At 38.5% G+C, this 27,702-nt stretch overlaps 1 protein-coding gene across 4 annotated transcripts; it reads left to right on the forward strand.

The window, feature by feature from the left end:
• Positions 1-240: 240 nt before the first annotated feature.
• On the forward strand, positions 241-25,214 carry scn3b (sodium channel, voltage-gated, type III, beta). 4 transcript variants are annotated; one of them, XM_079608969.1, is made up of 7 exons: positions 245-401; positions 11,569-11,667; positions 13,802-13,965; positions 14,063-14,297; positions 18,608-18,746; positions 22,964-23,045; positions 24,040-25,214. In XM_079608969.1, exons 1-6 carry the CDS (start codon positions 377-379, stop codon positions 23,025-23,027), a joined length of 726 nt encoding a protein of 241 aa, XP_079465095.1. In that variant the 5' UTR covers positions 245-376; the 3' UTR covers positions 23,028-23,045; positions 24,040-25,214. The 4 variants fall into 4 exon arrangements, with proteins under 4 accessions (XP_079465096.1, XP_079465095.1, XP_079465097.1 ...); XM_079608971.1 differs by lacking the exon at positions 245-401 and adding an exon at positions 10,900-11,258; XM_079608970.1 differs by lacking the exon at positions 22,964-23,045 and having other exon boundaries at positions 241-401; positions 24,040-24,195.
• Positions 25,215-27,702: the final 2,488 nt, after the last annotated feature.

Consider the following 27,702-nt stretch of genomic DNA (forward strand, 5'->3'; position numbering starts at 1 on the left):
TTTGCTGTTTATTTTGTGCATATCAATCTTTTTGGGTTAACCTTAATAACTATAACAAAAACTTTAACACTATTCTTTTGCTGCTTGGGAAGCAGGAAATGCAAATATTGTTGCTTTTGCTCTGTTTGTTTAATATACATTATTAATGAACAGGTTGTCGTGCTGTATTTCTGGAGGAGGTAGCTGTGATCATGCCTATTCCTGTCCTGGCTCTCTTCATTAAATGGACAGCTGCAATACCTGAGAGCACTCCACTTGAGTAATGAACTCATAGTCAGATCTCGAGTCCACGGTGCAGTGGAGCTTATTATGGAAACCACTGTTTTACTGGCAGAAATATTGTCCACTGTTAAAGGGCTGAAGATCTATTGTTGATATGTCCATTAAGCGACCATCCTGCCGTAAGTGTTGTCATTTATTATTCAAATAAAGGCATATAAATCTTTTAAAAGTAAATTGTCCATTTGTATTCGATCTTCTAGAAATATCTGTTGGTAATGCGTCTTAGTAGGCTAAATATTTATCTGTCTTATACTTATCTGTCTACATCAAAACTGATGAACTGTATGATATAAGTTAGGTATATTTTTCTCAAGCTTATTTCATAGAATAAACTTTGGATAACATTTCTACTGTAAAGCTAGACTGATAAAATTGAAGTCCTCAGAAAACAAAGCAATTATTTCATAGAATGGGGCTGCCATATTTGACTTTTTTTTTATAGAATGCTAACAGTCGTGTTATGGAAGTAAAAATACCATTAGGAAATAGATTTTAAATACTAACTTTAAAGCCTTTAAAGACAGACCTACTATGAGCTGCAAGGTTGTTAATCCATGGTATTTTCTTCCTCTGAACCCATCAACCTGCATTATTTCAGCTTTTTTTTATTTAAATAATCATGTTTAACAGCAGAATTCCTGTTGAAAAATTGCATTACCCATGCTGCTATACAGAAAATTACACCACTCAGAGTCAAAAAAACAACACGCGCCAAAATAGCTCCTTAGCTCCGCCCACTTCCAAGAAGCGTTGCGAATTACGTAATTGAGTCGATCTCCCTATGCTCTCAAAATACTTAAATGTTTATATTTATATGCATGTTTTACAATAAACTTAAAATATATAGTTTTTATATATAAAATCAACATTTCTAAATGAGTAGTTTTATATTTCTCCATCTTTTTTCAATTGAATTATGCTGTTAGTGTTTTGTAGCCTGGCAAGCCAGACTTACATCAAGATCTTTAGTCTGGCAACTCTCCATAGACGCGGCTTAATCCGAGGGGCGGGATAAACGGTTGTCTCTCAAAATCCCTCTGCACGCAATAGGATAGCGCTACAACCAACCAGAGCAACGAAGAAGGTGACGTAGTCAGAGGGGCAAAGATCCAGTCCAGCAAAACTCCGAACACTTCTTCCTCTTTTAAGAATGACTTAAGTGCCGTTCTTTGCTCTTTTCTTAAAGAAAAACTTAACTCCAAGTCCTCCAGAGTCGCGGCCAAAGCCGATTCGAAAGACTGCTGTTCTCCATCCGCAGCCGCCATTCTTTGTTTTCAAGTGGCAGGCGTCGCAACTCTGTCGTCATATGTTAAGCCTGCCCCCGCCTATACACGACGTGATTGGCCTGACCCAATTTAGGTTTTTGCAGCTAGAAGGTCTATGGAGAGTTGCTAGCCTGCCCTGGCTGCAAAATACATTTTGCTGCCGCTAGGGTGCGTCTTGATTTCTAGGCTAAGTGTTTTGTCTTTTTGTCTGATTTTCAAAAATAGTTTTGCTTCAAATCAAAATGTGTAGTGTTGTGATAGACCTCGTAGCTGATTGGCTTGATTCATGGCTTATAACTCTTTAAAGTCGGCATAAAACCAAAATTGACCCTATTTACTTTGTTAGCGGATATGTCTTGTGGTGAACAATTCATCCGTGCAAGTTAATACACAGAAAAAAATTGTTTGCCGTGGTTATCTTTAATCACAGTCTGAAAAGTTACTTCCGGTCTGGAATGGTTCTTTTTCTGATGAAGTAGGTTTGACCAGAGCCATAGAGAGAAAGAGTTGCGAAACTCCCATAGACCTCCGTTGTAAAAAATGGCGGTGCTTTTAACCGCCTACTTCCGGAATGTGAAGATCAGATTAGTTCCAAACACTGTCATTTGGGCGTTGAACCCATATACTGTATGGTTGAACCCCATTCACTTACATTGCAGCGCGTCGAGTTGTTCGAGAGGTAACTTGCTGAAATATCGACCTCTTTTGAATTGTCAACTGTCTATATTGTTTTAGAGGCCCTTTGCGATGCTTATACTGGTCTTATACTACAGGGCCGTTGAATGCTTGAATCTGATTGGTTGACGAACGTTCTGAGGTGTGCAATTATATTCAGGGAACCGCACGGCTAAAGTAGTTCCAGGCAGGTCTTGACCTCATTACAGTTCCATATCACTTCGCGTAGTCAACTGTAATAACGGACAATAGGATACAATTCATAACAAGAGAAACTGCAGCCCATGCGCTTGATCTGCAATTTTCAATGTCCTATATAATCAATAAAAAATTAAACTGAATATTTAAATAAATTGATAGTCCTGTTGCACGGGTTTTCGTAATTATTGAAGATAATATAACAAATAAATAAAATTGATAGGCCTATACTTGTTAAAAGGGCTTTGTGTTTCATTTATTAGTCTTCTAGTCTACTGTCACTAGAAAAAAAGAATGAACGAATTAATTAAAACGAATTGAATTAATAAATAAATAATAATATTGACGCACATGCTTCTCTCTAAGGCCGGTTATGAATGTAATTTGATACTTATGAGTCATGACTAATCATGCACGCGTTTTCAGCGCGTTCAGTCGGTTCACAGCGGTGTTTAAAATCTGCTGCATTCACAGTCAGAGAATGTTTCTAGTCGTTACGTGTGTGTCCAGCATTACTCTGCTATCAGCGGCTCAAACCTCCGTTACTAACTCTAAAATGACGTTTTGGAATTAGCAACGGAGCATGGGTTTAGATGCGCAAGGAATTAGTCCTACATACAAGAGCGTTTTAATGACAAAAACTTTACAAACGTCTTGAAATACATCATCTGAACAATATTTCGAGGTGTGGTAACTGTAGTATAAGCGGAATAATTGACTCCAGACCGTTGAATTATTATAAAAATAATGCACACCCGAGGTGTAACGGCCACTCCGCTTCGCGTCGTGACCGCATTACCACCTCGGGTGTGCATTATTTTTATAATAATTCAACGGCCTGTCGTCAATTATTCCTTACTTCATTTGTACATGCACAGCGTAATTATTTATATTTTATCTTGGTTGTCAACCAATTTTCTATGACGTGAATTTTCTATAACCTGCTTGCTAGTTAGCGTGACTTCGCCAGCTGTGAAGGTAGCATCTAATTAGTTCGGTAATGAATCGCTACCACCTTTATAGCAACTTTTTTTTTATTTAATTTTTGGGATATACTAACTTTTCATTTGTTGTCTTGAGTGAAGCGGCTTGTGAGAACAATGCTGGACCTCTAGGATTGTTATGGCCATCACCAGTCCTGTCTGTTTCATGGATCACCTGTCCCTGGTTTTTGTTTTTCTTGTTCACACACACTCACACATTTTTGTTGTCTGTCATTGTTTAATAAAAAATATTTTATTTGAAAACCTTCATTTGTATCAGCCATGCTTAATTGATGTCTCAATAGCTGTAACAGAAGTTACAAGTGTTTTGTTAGTTAAAGGGGTCATGACATGGTTTTTTATATTTCATTATTATGTTCCCTTAGGTGCAAATATAGTATTACTATAGTTTTTTTTACCAAAAACTTTTAAAATTTAGTGATTTATGACCTTTTCCCACCCTGTTTCTCATCCTCTGATTCAAACAGTCTGTTTTGGGGGTGTTTCCCCTTTAAGAGTTCAGTGTTAACGCCCACTGTTATGATTGGCTAACGTCAGTGCCTATGCATCAATTATTAACGCCCCCAGCCAGAACCTGTGCGGATTCGGCGCAACTGTTTAATAGCGGGTGATGCATGCGAAGCGATGGCTCTTGCAATGATAAAACCTTATTATGTTTGAGCCGGAATCAAGATGAGGAATCAGAGGAAAATGAACGATCACCACAACAACGAAGACTGGATCAGCCCGTGTCCACATGGAAAGTGAAACTATTCAGCCCGTGTCCACATGTAAAGTGAAACTATTTTGAATTAATAAAAAAAAATTAACCCGAGACACTTGAAAACAGATTATTGTTGCATAATTATCATATAGCCTAATTTGCTAACAGTTTAACATTATTTAACTAATTCCAATGAAATGATAGGGTGTACCACGGACAAAAATGCATGCACAGGCCATATTTGAAGATGCAGCATTGATAAAGGCAACATTTTTAATTTTCTATCACATGTAGGCCTACTAGAAAGGCGACATATTTTCAAGATTCTCTTATACAAATGTGTTTATATTAGCCATGGTAAAAAGTAAGTTTGCGTCGTCGTTGTTGAGCCCAGAATATTCGGCACGGACTTATCTTTGAGCAACAGTTTTCTGGCAAAGCCAAGCATCATATTGGGATTTTTTCCTCAAAACAGTCATCCTTAAATGTATAGAACACTGCCGTGACTGGGACGTCCGCAAAAAATAAAGTGCATCCATTTTTTTCCCTGACGACTGGATCTTTCAGCGTATTTAAAAAGTAGTTTAAAGTTTTAAATACATTACTTACAGTTTGCGTCGTCGATGTTGAGCCCAGAACAGTCGGCACGGACTTATCTTTGAGCAACAGTTTTCTGGCAAAGCTCAAAACAGTCATCCTTCACATGTACAGAACAAACGCTTAAACTAACACTGCCGTGACTGAGACGTCTGCAAAAAATAAAGTGCTTCCATTTTCCCTGACGTCTGGATCTTTCGCAGCATATTCAAAGATGTTGTTTGTCCACAGCCAGGAACAGCACATCTGCGTGGCATCGTAATTTCCCTGTACAGTTCCCTGTACGCTGTCCGTCGACTGAACACTAGTGAGGCGCGCGGCGCGCGGGCGCGACAATGATACGAAATGAGCGTAGTTGCCTTGCGCTTTAAGCGTAGTTGTCTTGTGCCGGAGGCGGTCGTATGCAAACGCTGGTACGTCACTTCGTACCGTGACGTCACTTCTTACCATGGATCCAGAACGAGCTGTATTTAGAGCTTGATTAAATAAATGATTCGTTTATAATGGGGAGGACGTCTTAAGCTATGAAACTTGCAGGACGTTTTAATGGTACAAAGACCTCTTATATACCAAAAGATCAAGGCAAATTTGGTTTCTCATGTCATGACCCCTTTAATTGCTTAAGTTACTTGGATTGAGTTACAGCTAACCTTACTTTACACTAACCCAGAGCCATTGAGAAAAATATTCACTCTGCACTTACATATAGACCCAAACATAAAAGCGTGAAATTCGTTTTTAATCTGTTGTAATTTTGATAATATGTGTATGGCTTAATCTTAAAATGATATTCTCAACAAAATAATCCAGTAACCAGATATTAGTGCTTACTAATATCTGTGGGGTTTGTGTTCAAATCTGATGCAGCATTTGTCAAGAATGGATTGATGAGGTGAGATTGATGGGAGAAGGTCAGAAAGAAATATTGTGTAGGTTTGTATTGAGAGGAGGTTCAGCAGTATTGGTAAAAGCTGGAGTGTTTCCTCATGGGAGATGGTTTCAAACAGATATGTCATGGAGTAGGATGTAAATGTAGGATGTGGCAAGTGTTCCCTGTTGGAAATCATTTACAATATGACAGTTTTTGATATAGCATTTAAACCTGCAAGCATAAGATGTCATAATAGGACATAGTCTCTCTTTGCAACAGCAAGATGGTTGGAATAGCACAGTTTGGATGAAACGTCATCTTTGTCAGGAACTTGTTCTTAAACAGCTGAAAAAACACCCTGTTGTTGTACACTTCAGCAGCAAACAACGAGACTGCTGTGACTTTCAATGTATGCAGACTGGCAGAATGGCCTCTCTGTTTCTTGACCTACTCAGCATGCAGAGCTTTTCTGAGAATCATGCAGGTCATTATGCTCTGTCCTGGGACTGATCTACGCCCACTATGAGCTTCAAAAGACAGGGTTTTTTTCCTTCTACAAGGCGAACTCAAATGAACTATTAGTGAAAATGTCTATTTTGTATTATTATTATTCAAATTTAATATAATGTATTAATTACAAATGATATTATCATATTACAGTATATCACATTTAAAAAATGTTATTATGTTTTATTCAAATTTGTCTTATTTCCAATTTTTTTTTTTTTTTTTATATATATAAAATATTCATGTGCTGAAGTTAATAAAGAGAATGTTTTATAGTTTAGACAAACTATTTATAGTTTATTCTTAATTTAGTTTTAAATTCTTAAAAATGTAAAAAAAAATCTTAACTTAACTGTTTTTTGTTGTACGTTTTAAATTTTGAACTGCAGATTTTAAATGTGGTCTCGAGTTTAAAACATTTTCAAATATAAATATCAAATATTTATTATATTTATATAACTATATAATTTATTATATTATATTATAATTTATTTATCTATAATGTACAGTGGCCCAGTAGTGCACAACACAGTGAAATTTAAAAAGTCATATATCCTGGCAGCAGAGTTCTCGTGAAAAACATGACTAGAAGGAAAACTTCGAAATTACTGGGAGGATGAAGTCCATATTGTCATCCGCCAGGCTGCGGAGGATACTCCAATCTATGAAGTAAAACCAGAACAGGGCAAAGGCAGAGCAAGAGTGTTGCATCAATCATCTTCTCCCTTGTGATCACTTACCTCTGGTGACAGACTCAAAACACTACACCGAAGCGAAAACACCAACAAAAACACACAGCTTCACCTTCCAAGAGAAGGGAGGAACATGAGCTAGAACGACAGTGAAAGTGACGATGAGTATGTCCAAGTGAAGTCCTACCAGTTTGGGGCCCAACAAGATAGTCATAACCAGATAGAAGTGGAAACCACATCACAACTGTTACCTGTGAAAAATCATGAGAACAGTCAGAACAAATGCTTAACTCGACTGTGTTGCCACATCTAGCTGAATCGGAACAAGATGTACTAGCGCATGTCGACTCACCCACTAAAGAACAAAAAACACCTACTGAAGAACAACAGTTACCTGAACGATATTGCCTGAACAAAACGCACCTGCTGAAGAGCAACGTTTACTTGATCAACACTTACCTGTGCAGAGAAATCCAGGAACCATCTGGAGCTCGACAGCGACGGCCACCAAAGAGATTCACATATGAAAACTTAGGAACTCCGCATGCTAAAGTGTGAAAAATGCAAGAAATTACTTTAACCCACACCCCATACACACATGGACCCCAAATATGAATTCTTGGGTACCAATGTCAATTTACTTCTCTCCCTCAGCCCCCACAGCCCCCATCTGTTATCCAGTCAAGGAAAGAAACTGAATGAACTTTCACTTAAACAGGTCTCAGATGGCATTGCAGGACTGTAATGACACACATTGCCATCATGCCTTCGCTGACTGCCTTCACTGACATAACCTGTAGGCTGAGAGAACATGGACTGTTAAAAGCCAAGAGAACATGGACTGTTTAATGGCCTAGCAAACTAATGAAATGAACACTTTGAAACTTTCCTTGGAGCATTTTTTTTTGGGAGGCATCGGCCTGGATAGGAGTCATTTTCGCGCTTGAACTTTGTTTCCTTATGGACTTTTCCATTCTCAATGAACATTCTTTAGTGCCTTGATTCTTGGACTGTAGTTTGAGGCACTAGCTCATCAGACTTGAACTCAGAGAATCTGTTAATCAGCCAACAAAGACTGTAAACGAAATATTATATATATATATGGCACGTGTTTATGGAATATATGCATTTCTTAGAGAAAATATGCATTGCAAAACTATTATGTGACCTGTTACTTTTATCTGAGTGTGAAGTGAAACTAAATTGGTGGATTGGTTTATGACTTTGTGTGTATTGATGTCGGGTTATTTTGTATTTATATATGTCTATTTCAATTTATATACAGTATATGTGACGTGTATATAAATACTGTATATTTTTTATTTCAATTACTTTAATTATGAGTTTGCACTGAACACTTCAGTTGCATTTTCTGAATTCATGACCGTGGCGTATCCTCAAACACAGAGAGGACCAGTGATCGAGCAAGCAAAATCTTTTGGTATTTTAAAATCTCAGCTTAAAACTCATTTTTTTAGGTTAGCTTTTAATTGATTTATAGTCTTTTATGTTTATTCTCTTTGTATTTATGTATTTTTGTGTGTTGTATCTTTGCTGTTTTAATTGTTTTTGTTCAGCGCTTTGAGATGTACATTTAAAGGTGCTATATGGGGTTATTATTATTACACTGGAATAACACTAGTTGTATCTCTCTCACTCTCATTTATTTCTAAACGGATTACTACACAAACATAAGTTCACAACAAAACGAAATTAAGCCACAACACAAATGAATCCACAACACAATGGAAATGAGCCACAGCACAACATTTCCATTGTGTTGTGGCTCATTTCCGTTGTGTTGTGGATTCATTTTGTTGTGTTGTGAACTTCTGTTTGCTTTTTCTAAATTTCGTTGAGTTGTGCACTACTGGGCCACCGTAATAATGTAAACTATTCATTTACTGAAGCTAAAAAACAGACACACAGGGTTTTATCCTCCACTGCTGGATGAAAGCATTACACTGGCCTGCTCTCTCCATGCTGTCGTTTTGCGTTGCTGTTGCCATGGTTTCCCTGTTTCGTGGGTATAGCAACCACCACAGGCCTGCCATTTTTAGCCTGTGCTGAGACCAAGCCTACTGGCAAAATCTCCCTCTTTAAGCAATGCACTCCTGCCATTGTATTAGAGCTCTGTACAAACACACCACCCTAAGAGAGATTCATTTCAATCCCTTCCACAATTAATTTCCTGTTTGTCCGAATAGACTGGAAAGCATTTGGCACGACTGGTGGAAACACTGGTGGTTGTGTAGTTCTAGGACTGTGAATCATGTGCTCTTTGTCTTCCTGTGAGGTCAACATAATAAAGCAGCCATAATCCCAATGATGAAATCTGTAATCCTTAACTCTGACCTTTGTACTAAGCTTCACTGGGTTCCCATACATTACTACTTTGTCCAGATTAAAATCGTCGACATTCTAATTGTAAGATTAGACGCATTTCTTATGCTTGTGTTAATATTCAAACAGGGATCTAATCCCAACAAATGATCCTGCCCGACGGTACCGTAACGAGTCCTTTTGTGTGTAGAAAAGCAAGATGGGCATAAATGTACACTGTAGCTACACTGATGGCTAAGCCGTCGTGAGCATAAACATAGCATTTGCATATGCGTTTCAGACTGTATGGATTACTGGAGTGCAACACGTTTATCTCAGATTTTTTTCATCAAGCGTTTGACCTATATATATATATATGTGCTGTCAGTCATGTGACTGAAAGTGTTTTAACTTAATAGCCATGCAGTCTACAAGCGGTTTGATTTTGTGCGCCTATTTCACCATATGGCACATTTCAGCTCAAAATGCCATTTTGCATTTGTCAATTTCTTCAGAACTCGTCATCCATGTGATGACTGAAAGCTGGAAAGGTTATAGATTCGGTATGCGTGTAATAATTGCAGTAATTGCACTGAAGCCGCTTCCCCGACCACGCGTAGGTTAAGTAGGACCAGTGTGTGGGTTTGAATGATGCTGCTGTTCTCGAGCGAATACAATAGAAGCCTAGTAGCCTACAGATGCAGCTCATGATGTGCTGTTCTCACTTGGGGTTGATGGATGTTGTTTATGAGGGGAGAGAAGACAGGAGCTGATGACTGAACGATGGATGCTGGTGTACGACTCACTGATGTGTGTTAAATGTGTGGGCTCTGACGAAGCTTCGGCTTCACATCTGTCACGTTCTGTTGCACATGAGGACTCCACTGCCACATATGAACAAATCACACATTAGGCATCGGGCCTTGAATAGAACAATCTAGGTTAATTCTTGAAGGTTCATTTTTGTGCAGACACGGTTTTGGCTATGAAAAAAATACTGAACATTTCCACTGATATTGCCTGGAACACAGTTTAAGTTTATTGAACACTATGGTCTGGTTTCACAGACAGGGTTTATATTAAGCCAGGATTAGGCCTTAGTTTAATTAGGACATTTAAGTAGCTTTTATAAATGTGTCTTAGAAAAAAAATATTACTGGTGTGCATCTTGAGACAAAACAATGGCACTGATTTTAAGATACTAAAACAAAATATATATATATAAAAAAGTGGGGAAATACATGTCACACTGTATGGGGCAAGTTGTCACATTTAAACTTGCTATTAAACACTCTGAAAAGAAATTGGTGTAGAAACAATTTTCACTTAGAAATTGCTAATAAGTTACATTTTACAATATAATAAGAAAGAAGCGCCAAGTAAGTTAACACATTGAATTAAACGTGGACTTTTGAAGTAGAAAGACTGAAATAGTCTTTAGTAGTAAGTAAAGAAATACTCCAATAATATTTGTTTCATCATTTCTATAGTGTATAGGCTTTATAGCTAAATTAAACCATAAAACAATTAGTCTAAATGACAACAATTTACACAAGAGCTAACGTTAACATGCAAAAATGTGAAACCATTGTTTGGTTTGTAATAAATGTATGTAGGCCTAATGTAAACAATTGTGAAAAAAATATATTATACAATTATTATAACATTTAAAATACGTGACAATTTCAACTTATTTATGAAAAAGGACCTTTAAAATCATGTTTTTTATCAGCGAAAAAAGTTTTTTTCTGTTCTAAAAGACGTTTGCAATTTACTAAGCAACGACGCCAATTTGAAAGTGGATCAAGCGGCGCATGCGCACAGAGCATGTCTGTCATGAGTAAGTGGTTACTTAGTAAGAAAACAAAGCAGGCGTCTCTTATTCTACAGCTGCGGTCGGTGCTTTGACGATGGAGCATCTGTACTGCTCATGTGGATGCAAAAGGGAACACATTAAGGAATCAGTAATCCTTCTCTGTTACTGACATCTTCTAGAAGCTCGTTTTGGAGGCGCTGGATTTCTTTACTTCGCGCGCATTTTCTACAGGAATCAAGATCCACAGGTCTTTAGTTTCACGAGCATTGTCATGGAGCAGCAGCGTCCGCTTCTAGCTTAATACGTTTACGGATGTTTGTATCTCGGTAAGAAACCTCAAACTTTTTCTTGAAAAGCATGAAAACATTCTTTCCGTCCCGTACACCTCAGCTCCTCCGAGTTGTTTCATTCACAGCTTGTTATTAAAGTCATAGTGTATCATCTGTACAGACCTATCTCTGTGTCAGCGATGTAAACATCTGCTTTAAATAGTGAGTATCTGACAATCGCGCGCGGTTGGGCGCTGTCCGTGGTGCTGAACCCCATATTCATTCAGTCATATATAAGCGTTTAACCTCTTTAAAATTAAGTTTCAGTGTCGACTTTTCTTTTTTTTCTCTCTCTCTGTACTAACAGGAAGACTCAATCTGAGACACCGCCCTGTTATTACAACTCCCAGCATGGCAACTCACACGAGGCTTGTTTTGCATTTGCTATTGCTGTTCCTATTTGCTGGTAAGTGTTTTGATATTTTAAATGTCTAATTCGAACGTATTTTTGTAACAGACAGATTTTTGTCATTTAAAAATAAAAAATAAAGAAAGAAAATACTAGTGAGATAATAGTTTATAGTTTGAGATAATAAAAGTTTTTATTATAGTTATATATAGCTATATATTATATATAGAAACTGAATACTAGGTTTTGTCCTGTAAGCAATTTCTAACTAGTGTGGTTGTCATATATGCAATACAGAAACATAAATAGACCTCTGAAGATAAATTTATTCCCAATGTTTTATTTTTTATTGCATGTTTTGTTTTTTATTTTACAGTTTGTATCTCCCATGTACATGTAAAAGATATCAATGTGTGTTTACAGCATGCTATTATATTGCTTTTACATAAATATGTTTTTGTCAATCCACTTGAGTATTTGTAGGGACACCCTGTTCAATATTTTTTTAATCAGAAATTATTCTCATTACCTCGCTCCCCCCAGCCTCTTAAATGACTGTATCTCATAGGATACAGAAACCATTTAAACCAGTTAAATAAACAACAGAGCATTAGTATAGACCGTGTTTGAGATATATGAGGTGCTTGAACATTATGAGCCACACATTTACATATAAAATACAAGTACAATCCCTGCATACAGAGATGGCATTGATTCAGCTGTAAACAGTAACATAAGTGGCAATGACTCAGACAGCCTCTCTTCACAGACTGTGGCAGTCTGGTGTCATCAGAATATTAAGTTCTGAAATAGATTTTGAATTGTATTTCATCTACCACCAAGTTCACATTCTTTGACTAGTGCCCAAGTATGTCACAACTAGTTATTATTATACATCATCTACAGTATGCTTGTGGGCTGGACAACTACATTTAGTGTTTTTCATTGGCCCATATGACCCGTCAAACAGAAAAGGCACGATCAGTGTTGACAGCTTGTGCTAGAGGCTGTGAGTTATGTAAGATGGTCTCCATTTCAACAATGGCAGCAGAGAGGTTATGTTCACAGTCGAGTGAACCCTCCAGAACAATCTTCACATCATTGAGGCCTCGGCCCGGCCCCTGCTTAATGGGTTGTTCTCTGCGGTCAATACTGAACATGTGTCTGCAGCAATCGGTGCACTTTAAAGTATGTTTTTGTCTGATCGGGAGAAGAACGTGCTGTGAGCTCTTTCTGAAATTGTAGCTTGTAATGGATAATAATCTCTCTGTCTCGTTTTTTTCGTTCTCTAGTGCTCCCTTGAGAAAACTCTGCCTCAGATTTAATTGACCTCCATAAAATATATGCAGGTTGAAGATACATTTTTGGAAAGGTGTTAATTTTTTCACTCCAATTGCTATTAAAAGCATGATTGTATGTCCTACATGTTGTTGAAAGATAGATAGATAGATAGATAGATGGATGGATGGATGGATGGATGGATGGATGGATGGATGGATGGATGGATAGATAGATGTAAAGCAGCTTTACAGTGATAACAGGAAAATTATGTATTTCGGCTGTTGTTCAGCTGAAGTCAGTTTCGTTGTAAAGATAATAAATTATTAAATTAGGTAATTTCATCTTTAAAGCAGATCGGTAGAAAACAGTGATGTCATCGTCCAGCTCTGTTCAGTTCTCATACAGCAGCGTCAGTACAGTCAGAACAATAAGATCAATACTATTGTAACTATATATAACTCCATCAGGTGACAGAGTGGAGAGAAAAAAACCTTGGGAGAAACCAGGCTCAGTAGGGGGGGGCAGTTCTCCTCTGGCCAACAAATGAACACGGTGTGACTATGATTCATGATGATCAGTAGCATTCAAATATTCTTTGGCTTGAAGATCGATTCATCACGCCAGTATGTAGCCCAAGTGGACCATAGGGTCTGTGCGGAGGACCTGTCTGGTTCTTGTGGTCTCTGCTGAGGATCTGTGCTGATGGCTGTCATGTCGACGAGGCCTTTTTTAGGGGATTGTATAGTAAATACGGGTCAGATAGATAGATAGTTAGATACGATCTTTCTTTCTTTTCCATCTTTGGAGCGATGGCTAGCTAGATAAATAGACAGACAGACCGACCGACCGACAGATAGTTTTATGAAGTTTGCATGTGTGTATGTAGTAATACTCTCTGTGCTTTCTGCAGTGCAGGAGGTCCGACTGGTGTGTGTGGAAGTGCCATCCAACTCAGAGGCCATTGTAGGGCGTGCGATGAAGTTAACCTGCATCTACTGCATGAAACGAGAGGAGATCTCTGCCGAGACCAAAGTGGAGTGGTCCTACACCGGTCCAGATAACGAAAATATGCTTGTGAGGTCACTTCTCAAGGGTCACCTCTTTTTTTTTTTTATACATGTTGTATTTAATAAATGAATATATCTAACACATAATCATCTCTCCAATACAGATCTATCTGTATGACCGCCTGCCGCAGGAGCCAGAGGGCGTAGATGTGCAGTGGAAGAGCCGTCTGACGTGGAGCGGCAGCAAGGACCTGCAGGACCTCTCCATTAGTATCAAAAACGTCACTTTAAATGACACTGGCAAATACGAATGTAAGGTGTCCCGCTTCTTTGAGTTCGATTCATTCAAGCATTCTGCCACCAAGACAACCGAAATCGATCTGGTGGTGAAAAAGAAAGGTAAGTGAGCGTACACACCGCTAGACATTTCTCACACTGGAATCACCTTGTCTAGCAATAATTGATCTGATTACCTCATCTCTACAGTTTGATTTGGATGGCTGCACTGTAAGCCATTTCCAACATGCTGTAACTTGAAAATCAGATACTACTGAGCTCAGATACTACTTGTCATGAACTGCTCGTGGAAACAGACAGTGGTGATCCAAATGCAGGCTTTAATTAGAGGAGAATCCAGAGACAGGTACAAGGAAACAGGCAGGGGTCAAAACCAGGTAAGCAGTCCAATATCAGAAGTACAATGCAGGGAGAAGGCAAACGGGAAAACCAGATACAGGCAAAGAATCCAGGAACCGTGAAACTAGAAAATACAAAGGAACTCGGAAAACGCTGGGTAATGCAGTAAGACACAAACAATACTGAGCACTGGTGCAACGGGCCACTCAGGCTTAAGACAGGTGCGCTAAACAAGATAATAAAACACAGGTGCATAAAATCAACATTAATCAGTCCAGAGTAAAACATAAAAATGAGTGAAACAGAGAAGGAGTGCCCCCCAGTGGCTCACGCGGGCACTCCAGCCGCTGATTGTCACATAACCCCCCCTCTAAGGAGCGGCTTCCAGACGCTCCAAAGAGCTCCGGGGGGAGGTCAACGGGGGATGGGATGGAGGGCCAGGCCCGTGCAGGGGAACGGGACCAGGACACAGGCAGACCGGGCCTGGGCCGTGGAGCGTGGGCGACCAGGGCGGAGCAGGGCGTGCCGACGGCCAGGGCGGAGCACACTCAGAAGGGAGACAGGGTGGAGCACACTTAACACAGGACCAGGGCAGAGTACACTTAACAGGGGACCAGGGCGGAGCACACTTAACACAGGACCAGGGCAGAGTACACTTAACAGGGGACCAGGGCGGAGCACACTTAACACAGGACCAAGACGTAGGGAGCACAGGGCTGGACAGGACCAGTGACAAGAGCTCAGCCGAAGGTCGACGTGTAGAGGTCCATGTAGGCGCCGCCTCCATGGCCCTCACAGGGTACCTATGGCCCCCCCCCAAAAAATACTTGGGGAAGTCTAAGGCTAAAGCCTCCAGGCTGGAAACCGCCACAGGAAGAGGCGCAGGTAAAACGAGGCGAAGAGGCGGAGCCGGCAGGGCGAGGCGCAGAGGCGGGGCCGGCAGGGCGAGGCGCAGAGGCGGGGCCGGCAGGGCGAGGCGCAGAGGCGGGGCCGGCAGGGCGAGGCGCAGAGGCGGGGCCGGCAGGGCGAGGCGCAGAGGCGGGGCCGGCAGGGCGAGGCGCAGAGGCGGGGCCGGCAGGGCGAGGAGTCTGGGAACGCCCTCCGGAGCCTGGCGAGCCCAACGAGTCCTCCTTCTCCTTCTGCGACGGCGCTTCACTGGGCTTGATTCATTACAGGATGCACTTGACTCAGTTGACTCACAGGATGCACTTGACTCAGTTGACTCACAGGATGCACTTGACTCAGTTGACTCACAGGATGCACTTGACTCAGTTGACTCACAGGATGCACTTGACTCAGTTGACTCACAGGATGCACTTGACTCAGTTGACTCACAGGATGCACTTGACTCAGTTGACTCACAGGATGCACTTGACTCAGTTGACTCACAGGATGCACTTGACTCAGTTGACTCACAGGATGCACTTGACTCAGTTGACTCACAGGATGCACTTGACTCAGTTGACTCACAGGATGCACTTGACTCAGTTGACTCACAGGATGCACTTGACTCAGTTGACTCACTCGGCTCACTCGGCTCGCTCGGCTCACTCGGCTCACTCGATTCACTCGGCTCACTCGGTTCGTCGAGGCTGACGTGAAGCTCTGGTTCATCGAGCGCGGTCTCGGCTGGGCTGACGTGAAGCGTGGGTTCGGTTGGCACGCGCTCAGACTCAGTAGAAAACCCTTGAGGCAGGAATACAACTGAGCTCACGTGAAGTGTCCGAACGTCGGGATTCACATGTTGCGTGGATACGGCGGACCCCTTACGAAGCGCTGCTTCACCGGGAGACAATTGATGCGTGGATTCAGTGTACAATGGCGAATCGTCGGGCTTTCTGTGAAGCAAAAGTTCCAAAAAATCCACAGTAAAAAGCGAACCGCCCATGGAAAGGGCCAGGTCAATATATTGGGTTAGAGTCCAGCTTGAACTTGGAAACGGTATCGTAGAGCCAAGCGGTTCAGACAGTCCTCCCCGAAAGAACATCATTAAACAGAAATCATCTAAATAGGACTGACGAGAGAGCTTCAAAAAATCGGTCACAAAAACCTTGAGAGGACGTTCCCCTTGACGGAGGCTTACGATCTGCGCTGTGGGATCCATGACGAGGTCCGTGTCTCTCTCAGCCGCTGGATCAGTTGTGGCTCAGTATTCTGTCATGAACTGCTCGTGGAAACAGACAGTGGTGATCCAAATGCAGGCTTTAATTAGAGGAGAATCCAGAGACAGGTACAAGGAAACAGGCAGGGGTCAAAACCAGGTAAGCAGTCCAATATCAGAAGTACAATGCAGGGAGAAGGCAAACGGGAAAACCAGATACAGGCAAAGAATCCAGGAACCGTGAAACTAGAAAATACAAAGGAACTCGGAAAACGCTGGGTAATGCAGTAAGACACAAACAATACTGAGCACTGGTGCAACGGGCCACTCAGGCTTAAGACAGGTGCGCTAAACAAGATAATAAAACACAGGTGCATAAAATCAACATTAATCAGTCCAGAGTAAAACATAAAAATGAGTGAAACAGAGAAGGAGTGCCCCCCAGTGGCTCACGCGGGCACTCCAGCCGCTGATTGTCACACTACTGAGCTCAGTACAGACTAGAGTCGTTCCTTTAATACGATGTCCTGACATGTTTGTTGTTCTAGTAATTGTGTGCTCTGTTCTTTTTTTTATTGTTATTTAAGCTTACTTATTGGAAGGCAGGAAGTTGTTTTCAGGCTTTATCTAAGCAACCACTTACCTCTCTATCTGTTTTAAGGGGTAATGTAAATATTCTGGTTTGTATGCTATTCTCTGGATGCCTGAGATTGCTGAATGCAGAGCACTTCCTCTCACTTCAATCGAATATACTTTACCTAACGTATATTTGTCTATATTTAATCATGCAACCCCAATGCATCTCTATCTGTGAGTGTCTCGGTTCGCAGATAGAAACATACAACGTTGTATTTAAGTGATGGGTTTTGAGGATATTTTGAATTGCAACCAGCCTTCCAGAACCACAAACTTACAGTACAACTCTGCTTTTACATTCCATGCCATTTAAGATCTATTCACCGCAGTGCATGAGACATACATAATAAACTCCTATACATATACACATCCTTTTTTTTTAAATCATGCAAAAATCATGCAAGATTTAGTAAATTATTTCTCTCTAAAACATGTCACATGCGCTGCACTACTGTCTATGTATACACAGTGATTCTCAACTTAAAAAAAATTTTTTTTAAAATGCAAAACAGTTTGTGTATACATTCTGAATATAATCAGATCATAGTGGGTGGGCTTCTGCTCTGAAAGATGAAGCTGAGAACCTCTGATCACAAAGTCACTCTATGTTGGTCTTTTTATAGACTTTTTACAGGCCTTATAGTATGAAATATAACTTTTGAGTCTCACTGTCCTCCAAGGGAAAGTTGACATGATGTATCCGAGCATGTTTGTATTATTGTGTGGTTTTGTGTTTGCAATTGCATGTGAATTATTTACTGTAATGTGTCTTCTAAAGGACATGCAGGAATATGTATCCATCTATTTCTACCTACTTACTCACTTAAAAATCAGATTTAACAAATAAAATCAATTTTATTTAGCAAGTTTCATAAATTATTTTGATGAATTCTTGCCAGCAGTCAATTCATTTCTGATTACAGTTATTATATGCATGCTGTTGTAGTCTTGTGCTTGTGTTCATATAACAATAAAAAAACTGATAAAAACACACAATTGGTTAAAATTGTTATATGAAACCAGTTGCGCACACTTGTATCACCTGGATGCAAAGCATGCCTGCTCATCTCTGAGGTGACGTATTACACTTTGTTTTTACTAACCACTATAGTTCCTGGTGACCTAAAATAGCTTTGAAAACTATCCTAGTGCATTAAAGCAGTGACTTGCCCAATTATGCGTTCTGCACTTTTGTTCTCATTCCCAGTACACTTGAGAGTGAGACTGAATTCATCACAAACATCCTTATTGGCACAGTATCTGTCTGGCAAGCCTCTTCTGATTGCTCAACCAATTACACAAAATTCCATCTGATAACATAATTTCATTTTCTCAGCGAGTCGAGACACTGCAGCGCTGTACTCCGAGATCATGATGTATGTGCTCCTGGTGTTTCTCACATTGTGGTTACTGGTGGAGATGGTCTACTGCTATAGGAAGATCTCCAGATCTGATGAACAGGCACAGGACTCTGCGTGAGTATTACATTTTCATGTGAACTTAACACTATAACCTAAAATACAAGTTCACAAAAACATATACATGTGAGTGGGTGTAACGGATTTAGGGTCACCGTTTCTGTACGGTTCGGTATGTGCTATGTTCAGGGGGAAAGTCAAATAAAAATAAAGGACATAAGAACAAATAATCAAACTACAAGCAACCGCACAAATAAATACAATAGAGCAAAGATACAAATAAAATAAACATAGTCTTTCAGTTTTTTCAGGAATCTAACAGCAGTTTTCAGGTACAGAAATTGAATGAAGTAACCAAATGTAAAACAACATTGCATATAATCTTCACTGTATAAATGAAATAAAGATGTTAAGCTATTCAAAAAGCTATTCAGTCAAGAGCTGTTATTATTTCCTTGACTTTTGTTGTTTGATTAACATTAAAAACACAGACAGAAGGAATATTAGGCTGCTGTCACTTTAAGAAATAATGCACGGATCCAAAGTTATATTCGTATTTATAAGTGTTCTCATGTTTTGGATGTTATGATCAGTGATGGATGAAGCAATAATGAGTTTTGGATGTTAAACAGTGTGATAAATGGATTTTACTTGGACCTAAAGTATATTTTGTCCGTAATTTATGGCTTTCAATAGAAATTAGTGGAATTTTGCCATACAAATCTTTAAAGGCCTTTTTCTCAAAATGAGTTTTTTTCTCACACTCCTAGTGACGATTTTCCACTTCTGTAGCACCTACATATACCAAACTTTACAGTCGTATTCATAACTATATTGTGAAGGTTTGTCCAGAGGGATTTGTTGATATATCATTCTTGGCCTGATTTATATGACATTTTATGCCTAAAAATAGGGCGGAAATAAAAAATGTAAGGCTATTGGCAGTATTTTCTGATTTAAAGGGTAACAAAAGGAGATATTCATAATCCCCTCTGGTAATATATTTTTTTTATTGAATATGTCAACAAAATGCAAAAATAATTTTGAACCTTGTTTTTTTCAATGGTCAGATTTGTCACTTCAAAATATATGCAAATTAGCGCATATTTAATTAGATCATTAGCCTGATTATTAGCATATTTAAACATAAAATTACAGAAAACATGCAATACATGTTTTTCTCCTATTCATGTGAGTAATCAACTGGTAAAGTTTCATGGTGATATCTGTAAGTTACAATTTTTACCCTATTCACCTGTAGTGTCTCGCCTTAAGACATAATTGCTAGGATGCTCGCCAATAAGGGCAAGTTGACAAAATGTTTGTGTGAATTTGTCCATTCAAGCACAGGACTTCCTTGTGCGCACTTCGGATACCACACACACAAATCTTCTCTTTCGCATCTTCGTGCTTTTGAATGTTTAAATTTGCAAGGCTTAAATTAGTTTCATTTAAACACCGATAGAAACGTGTGCTGTTTAGGTCTCATTGCGCTCGCAAACTATTAACACCCGGGTGATGACGGCATGACTTCCTTGTGCGCACTTCGGATACCACACACACAAATCTTCTCTTTCGCATCTTCGTGCTTTTGAATGTTTAAATTTGCAAGGCTTAAATTAGTTTCATTTAAACACCGATAGAAACGTGTGCTGTTTAGGTCTCATTGCGCTCGCAAACTATTAACACCCGGGTGATGACGGCATGACTTCCTTGTGCGCACTTCGGATACCACACACACAAATCTTCTCTTTCGCATCTTCGTGCTTTTGAATGTTTAAATTTGCAAGGCTTAAATTAGTTTCATTTAAACACCGATAGAAACGTGTGCTGTTTAGGTCTCATTGCGCTCGCAAACTATTAACACCCGGGTGATGACGGCATAAATGACTGGTCATATTAGAGCATACGGCACTGGTATTTGGAAAGCCAAATTACGTATCCACCGACAGAAACATACATTAGCTTAACTCTGTCTGTCTGTTTTACGCGTTGTTATTTTCAACAAAACATTTTATAGATACGTATGCGTAGTCAGATTTGAGATATATGAATATATTAAATATATCAATAAACATAACATTCAGCCACAATCAGGCTGCGTTTACACTGGCACAAAAAATCCGCACAAGATCCGATTTATCCACATCCGATCTGAGCCAGTTCCAAATGTGGTTTTAAATCAGATACATATCCTATATCTGGACATCCGACTTTCATCTAAACACACGCATTTCCGATTCCCCTTTGAATCCAAAGCCACCACAAGGCGAGGATGACACGTTTATTCACAAAGATAGCTTTTTATTGTTCTATTAGGAGGTAGACGTGCCTGTATGCGCTCGCTCACAGCTTTTTATTGAGGTGGGAACTTTATAGTTATCTTTGTAAAGAAAAGAAATTGCCGAACACAGAAACATTCAGAAGCTGAATTTCAACCTCTGCCCGTGACTTTTATAAACAAAACAGCTTCACTACTGAAAGCTACATTATATTTATCAGCATTGAGGTGATAACTTCGCTGTAATTAAACCAACAAGCTTCACTATTAGGTCACTATCTCTCTCTCTGGTTAATTAATTTGAATTCTTCAAAAAATAAATAAAAATACAGGGCTACTTTATTTCACTTCAGAATTCTAGATCTGAGCTGTAGATAACTATAGCTTTTCCATATCATTTTGCGCTGCAAAAAATGAATGCGTCATGTTATATTAGCTGTTATATTGTTTATGCTGGCAAATAATCATGACCACCCGACATTAATTATATAAATAATTTTAATAGCACGGCCATTCAACACAAGCGTATACCATGTGCATAGTAAAACGATCACCGAAAATCATTTTGGGCGGGAATTAATGTAAACACAGATATCGGATTCCAGTGCTGTCTAAAGTGAATGTAAACAGGCGGGCCAAAAAATCGGATGTGGTCAAAAGATCGGATTTGTGCATTAAGACTTGCAGTGTAAATGCAGCCTATGTCTCTTCTTCTGAGAAAAGGCTCCATTTAAGTCCATCAAAATGTTACTTCCAGTCTCAATAGTTTACTTCATTATTCAATGCACTCCAAGCATAATGGAAATGTAGGCGTAAGTACGGCCTGTTCGACAGCTGAATAAAACATTTTCTTACTCAGACATGACATTATCATTCGTTATTGACTAATTTGAAAGTTCAATCATTAGTGATGAATTTAACGCTGTATTCTGGAGATTACTGAGTTGTTTGGATACTTGATAGACCATAACACACACACATATGGGTAATGTGTGCATAAGTGCTTTTAAAAGGGTGCATTAGTACGACCTAATTCCATCAGTCATGTAGGGTAGATGGGGAAAAGTGGTGGCACATCAGATTCCAAACTGATACTCATTTATCTCTGACTGTCATTTGATCTCTTCCTGCTCTTTCTTTACCATAAGTTTACTTTGTTGCCAGTCATTTCTTGTTGATTTGTTTGTCAGACATGTCCTCACTCTGCCAGCAGAAGAAAACATGGAGAACCCCAAACATCAGCATCATTGAATATTCAATCAGAGTCACTGAGTATTATAGGAATAGTTGACTTACATTTGGACTTAAATTATGAATTTTATTATATGTTTAAGGGTCTATTTGTTCTTTTTGGAGCACCTGGACACTGTGAACTGTTGTTATATGGCACACTGAAAAATAAATGTTAACCAAAAATATGCTTCATTTGGTAGCATCTACAGTACATTAAATTATTTTGTTTCACAAAATATGATATTGTATTTAGTGCTGTCAAATGCATTAATCACATCTAACATAAAAGTTTGCATTAATATAATATATATGTGTGTGTATACATATATATATATATATATATAATACAGTATATATGAACACACACATATTATACAAACACAAACTTGTTAGGTGCAATTAATCGTGATTAATCGATTTGACAGCACTAAATATATTCTATTATAATATTTTCTATTTTTTTTTAAATGATTTAACATCAGTGAATCGACCTAAATACACAAGGTTTCCCTTACACATTAAATTGCTCCTAATAAATACATGTAAACACTTTACTGTGCAAGAGCTGCATAATGATTTTTCGAAAAACACCATACACGTTTGGAGCAACATGATGATGAGTGAAGAGAAAAAAAAAGAAGTAATTTTTATGTTGGTAATTGTCCTGACTGCTGGTTTGCTGAAGGGACCTACGGTGGTGCAGAAGTGCACCGTCAACTCTTAGTTTTTGCCTTTTTCTTTTGTACCCATGTGTCTACAGGACAGACTACTTAGCCATTCCCTCTGAAAATAAAGAAAACCCGGGCCCTGCTGTAACGGAATAAAAGTCTCACACCTTTACGGTATTTTTGATTTTACCTCTAAACTAGAAACATCATAAATAATTCCCCACTCATCCCGAGTAGCTGACTAGAACCCCTCCACCATCACGGTCTGTTTCTCTCTTTCCTTGTCCACATCCCCTCTTAACATCACTGGATCTCCATTCCCATTCTCATCCACTCAAGCTCACACCACTCCTCTGTTCACTGCCATATCTGTCTAGTAAATACTAACCTAGTCTGATCTCTCAACATAATTCAATGAGAGGTAAAGTACAGCAGCGGTAATGCTGAGGGATTGTTCTCTGTGTAAACTCCTTGATCAATGATTTTACATTGTTTAAATTGTGTTGGAATATGAGAATGCATAGATAGTTGTGACATGACATGGATCCATCCTGCAATGTCATCTGATATTTGTAATTTGAGGATGACTTTTGGTCTCTTTGTTATAGAAATATGATTTGATTAGTATGGAAATGCAGATGTTTATTCATGTGGAACAAAACTGCAATTTTTTTTTACTAATAATATATATATATATATATATATATATATATATATATATATATATATTATTAGTAATACAAATGTGCAGTTGTGTTCCACATGAATAAACATCTGCATTTCCATACTAATCAAATCATGATATATATATATATATATTAGGGCTGTGAAACGATTAATCGCATCCAAAATAAAAGTTTGTGTTCGCATAATAAATTTGTGTGTACTGTGTATAATTATTTTGTATTTGTAAATACACACTTACACACGATTAATTGTTTCACAGCCCTAATATATATATATACATTTAATAGCTGCCTTTTTGGGGATGTGTTCCATGTGTTCCATAATGATGTTGTTTTGAGAGTTCCATGATGATGTTAACTTTTTTGATATCGCAAAAAAGGCAATGTTATCATCATCATGACATGGAACACAACTGCAATTTATATATAGGGTTCGTGTTACATACACTCTAACCAAATCTGGACATTGCTTTCTGTTTCAGGTACCGCCTGTGACCAGTCTTGATAGAAACCGGTTTAAAATGGAGAACAGGCACTGATATCGTTCTAACACTCTGAAAGCTGCTTTGAGAAACCAGGAGACCTGCCAAATCAAACCCCTCTCGTCTAGATAATGTGATGTGTGGAACAAACTCTCGACTGGTCCATTATCTCCCACTGTCTCAGTGGAAGTCGGCAATAACTCACATCTAATCTCAGACTGATGAAGATCTGTATGTCTGTGTCTGTCCTCGACTTTTGCCTTAGTAGAGACACAAATACAGCAGGCCAGAGCTGAAGAGCTATCATACTGCCTATACACGCACTTTTCTTAAATGTCAATCATTATCGTGAGAATGCCCATGTGAGCCTTTCCCTCTTTGGTATACGCTGCTCTTACTCTTTTGATAGAAATAGATGAAGATAAGTCTGGATTCCAATTAGACTTGTTTTTTTATTGTCGTGTTTTCTATTCAAAGAATCTCATTTTAGTATTTTGTTTTTTTATAGTGTTTTATTTCAGAAAATAACTTTATAGTCACTCAGATTTGCCACTTTGCAATCAATAATAAGTGAAACTGTCAGGTAAACAGCAGTAATGAGGACATACTGTGTACAGCAGCGAATGCTCTTTGTGTGACTGAACACATGCTGTCATCTGCGTTTACATTGGTTATTGCAGACATTCTTGCAGCACTAAAGCAAGTTTACGGGATTAAGATTTAACAATCAATGCGTCATTACATTATTCCATTGGATGCTTTGTCAACAATGGCAGTTTGTACTGAAGCCACACATTGCAACCTTTTGCTATTGTTCAGTGGTGTTCAGCAGCAGTGATGGGATATACAGTACAATATATACCGTACCTTAAACATTTGCTTTATAATTCTACAAACTCTTTTCAGATTGACTGTTGACATAGCTGGAAGTAGTAACAAATCTATTCATGTGTTTGTATTTCCTTTTTTCCACTGTTGCTGTTATGAATATATAGATTTGTATTTTAAATGTTTTATATTTTTATTTCCAGTGGTGCAGGCTTGACTCACTTTTAACTTTTGCATTGTTTTATATAGGTAATTTACCACCCCACAAACATTGCACTTGCTCTACATATGGAGTTGCTCATCACTTGTCAAAGCTTGTCATGTATATTAAACCATGCAATGCATTTAAAAACAAATATCTGACTACTTATTATTTAGAGACATTTCTCCCCCAGCCTTAACACATGGCATCTGGGTGCCAAAATATTTATTTTAAATTAAAACCATATTAGATTTTAAAAACCATAGACAATCACACTTCTCAAACTATGTCATAGATGCACAAACAAATCATATGTATAGTGTAAAAATATTTTTTTTTTTTAGGATAATACATTATTTGAAAATTGAGAACATTGTCTTATAGCACTGATCATGTTTAAAGTATTTGCCTAGCCGGTCTATATAATCACACATACACAGTGAACAAATAGTCTACAATTACATAATATACATAGAATATGTAATGATGACGTTATTGAACAAATAGGGCGTGTTGTATTGTCAACATTTGGTCTTTGTCTCCCTCTGTAGTTCATACAGTGCAATTGCAGTTCACTCAAGTGGACGTTTTTCATAATTATTCATTTTGTAATTAAAATTTAATGCAGTTCAATTCAATGTGCTGCATGAGTATGCTTGGGACAGTCTTCAATTGGAGTTGCAAGCTTGAGGCAGAATTTATTAAAAGTATTATTATTATGTTTTATTTACATGTTGCCAAGTAAGGGAGTTTCCTTCAAAAATACTGTCTTGGTTTTATAAAACGACATTGGGAATGATGCTTGGTATACAAATTATTTTTTGTAAAATTTAAAAAAAGTTTCAGTAGGCTACAACATAGACAAATTAATATCTAAAATGGGGGCTGCCATCACTAAAGTTGAAAGACCATGACGGTTCACGGGACATTTTTGAAATACTAAATATAAAAATGTTGATTACAAAAAATATGTACAATATTACGAGCGTAAAACCATAGACACCACAGAGTGACACGTGACATTTTCAGATATTCAACTAAATTAATACCGCGCCGACTCGCGCATATATGTTCCGCTCTGTGCTATCCTGTATGGACTGGAGCAGACTTCATTCGCCCCAATGGATAGCATATAGCCTACACTCTCTGAATCGTTCCCTATCCCATAGGCCTATATAGTGCACTATACACAACAAGTGACCGATTTTAGCCGCAGCTTCATAGTCTATTTATAATGTAGGGAAGTGTACGCTAGAGAGCGTTTTATTGGACCGAAGATCTGATGAGAAGCTGAAGTGCAGAGTGATGTCATCAAAATCATTGATCCATATGCGGAAGTGAGATAGCCTACTGTAGGCTAAGTTTTGAATGCTTATATTTTCTAAATGCGAATGTTGTGTTTTGGAGCACACTAGCTTATATATAACAATAAGGCTAAACATATTCATATTAAAGCAAAAAACTAAAACAAAAAAAACAACAACAACTCAGTTTTGATTTCATGGGGACTTTAAGGGGCGAGACGTTGGGAGACAATATTTTTCTTAAAATATAACAAAATATGTATTTCTGACTAATTTAATTATAGGCTACAAGTCAAATAAAATGTGTATTTTCATATTATGAATTGTGTAAAGCGCTATATAAATAAAGGAGACTTGACTTTATTTGGGTTATGTTATAGGCTATCGTTGCAGTTTCATCCCAGGATCACGTTAATGTATGGTGGAAATATGAATTGTCTCTCAATTAACCTAAATGTAGGCTATTTTAAAACAAAAATGTACATTTGAACAGCACACAGATTGTTTTCCCTATTGGTAGGCTATTTAAAGCTCAATTTTCTACTGTTGCAAAGTGTCCAAAACACTTGGGCACTTTATAAACTGACAAGTGACAACTATAGGCCTACATGTTTCTGCTATGAGTTCTTTGACCACAAGAGTGCAGTGCTTTTATTTTGATAACGACAAACAATAGCCTACCACTGTAAAACATTGCGGGTAAGCGACTTCACTCAATGAATGACGTGTAGTGTTAAACGACACGGTTATTGGATGGATCTACAGCGACAGCTTTTGCTATGTGAGGTGATGGTCCTAGAATATCACTCTCATGGACAAAAATCCATCCAATAGACTTATTCCACACATACAGAGACCAACTCCTGTGGCTGACATTTGTAAAGTGGTCCCAGCAGACAACATCTGAAAACAAATTGATTTAGGTTCATTTTCAGGTGCTGAAGGCAGCTGGCATCTCTTACCTCAGAGGTTTTACATTTTGATCCGTCTCCCTGTGTCAACATCCTTTTATGTTTCTGGGACTTCTTATGACAATGCTGTGCTTCTGAGTGTGCGCCTCTTAAATTAAAAATGATTCTTTGTTTTGTCTGGTAATTGCCTCTCAAAGTTCAGAGATTAGGGGCAGAAGAAAGGCAAATAGAGTCGCGCTGATTAAAGTGCTCTCAGAACATTCCTTACAAAGCGCAAATCCCCACTGAACTCATTTTAGTAGCCTGCGCGGTGGAATGTATTTTCAACTCGGAGATCTGTAAGATTGAATAATGGTAGAGAATAAGAAAGAGGCAGAAATCTATTCCTTAAAGTTGAGAAGACCCAAAAAATCAAAGG

The sequence above is a fragment of the Phoxinus phoxinus genome (assembly GCF_949152265.1).
Source record: "Phoxinus phoxinus genome assembly, chromosome: 4".
In the NCBI taxonomy this organism is placed as follows: Eukaryota; Metazoa; Chordata; class Actinopteri; order Cypriniformes; family Leuciscidae; genus Phoxinus; species Phoxinus phoxinus.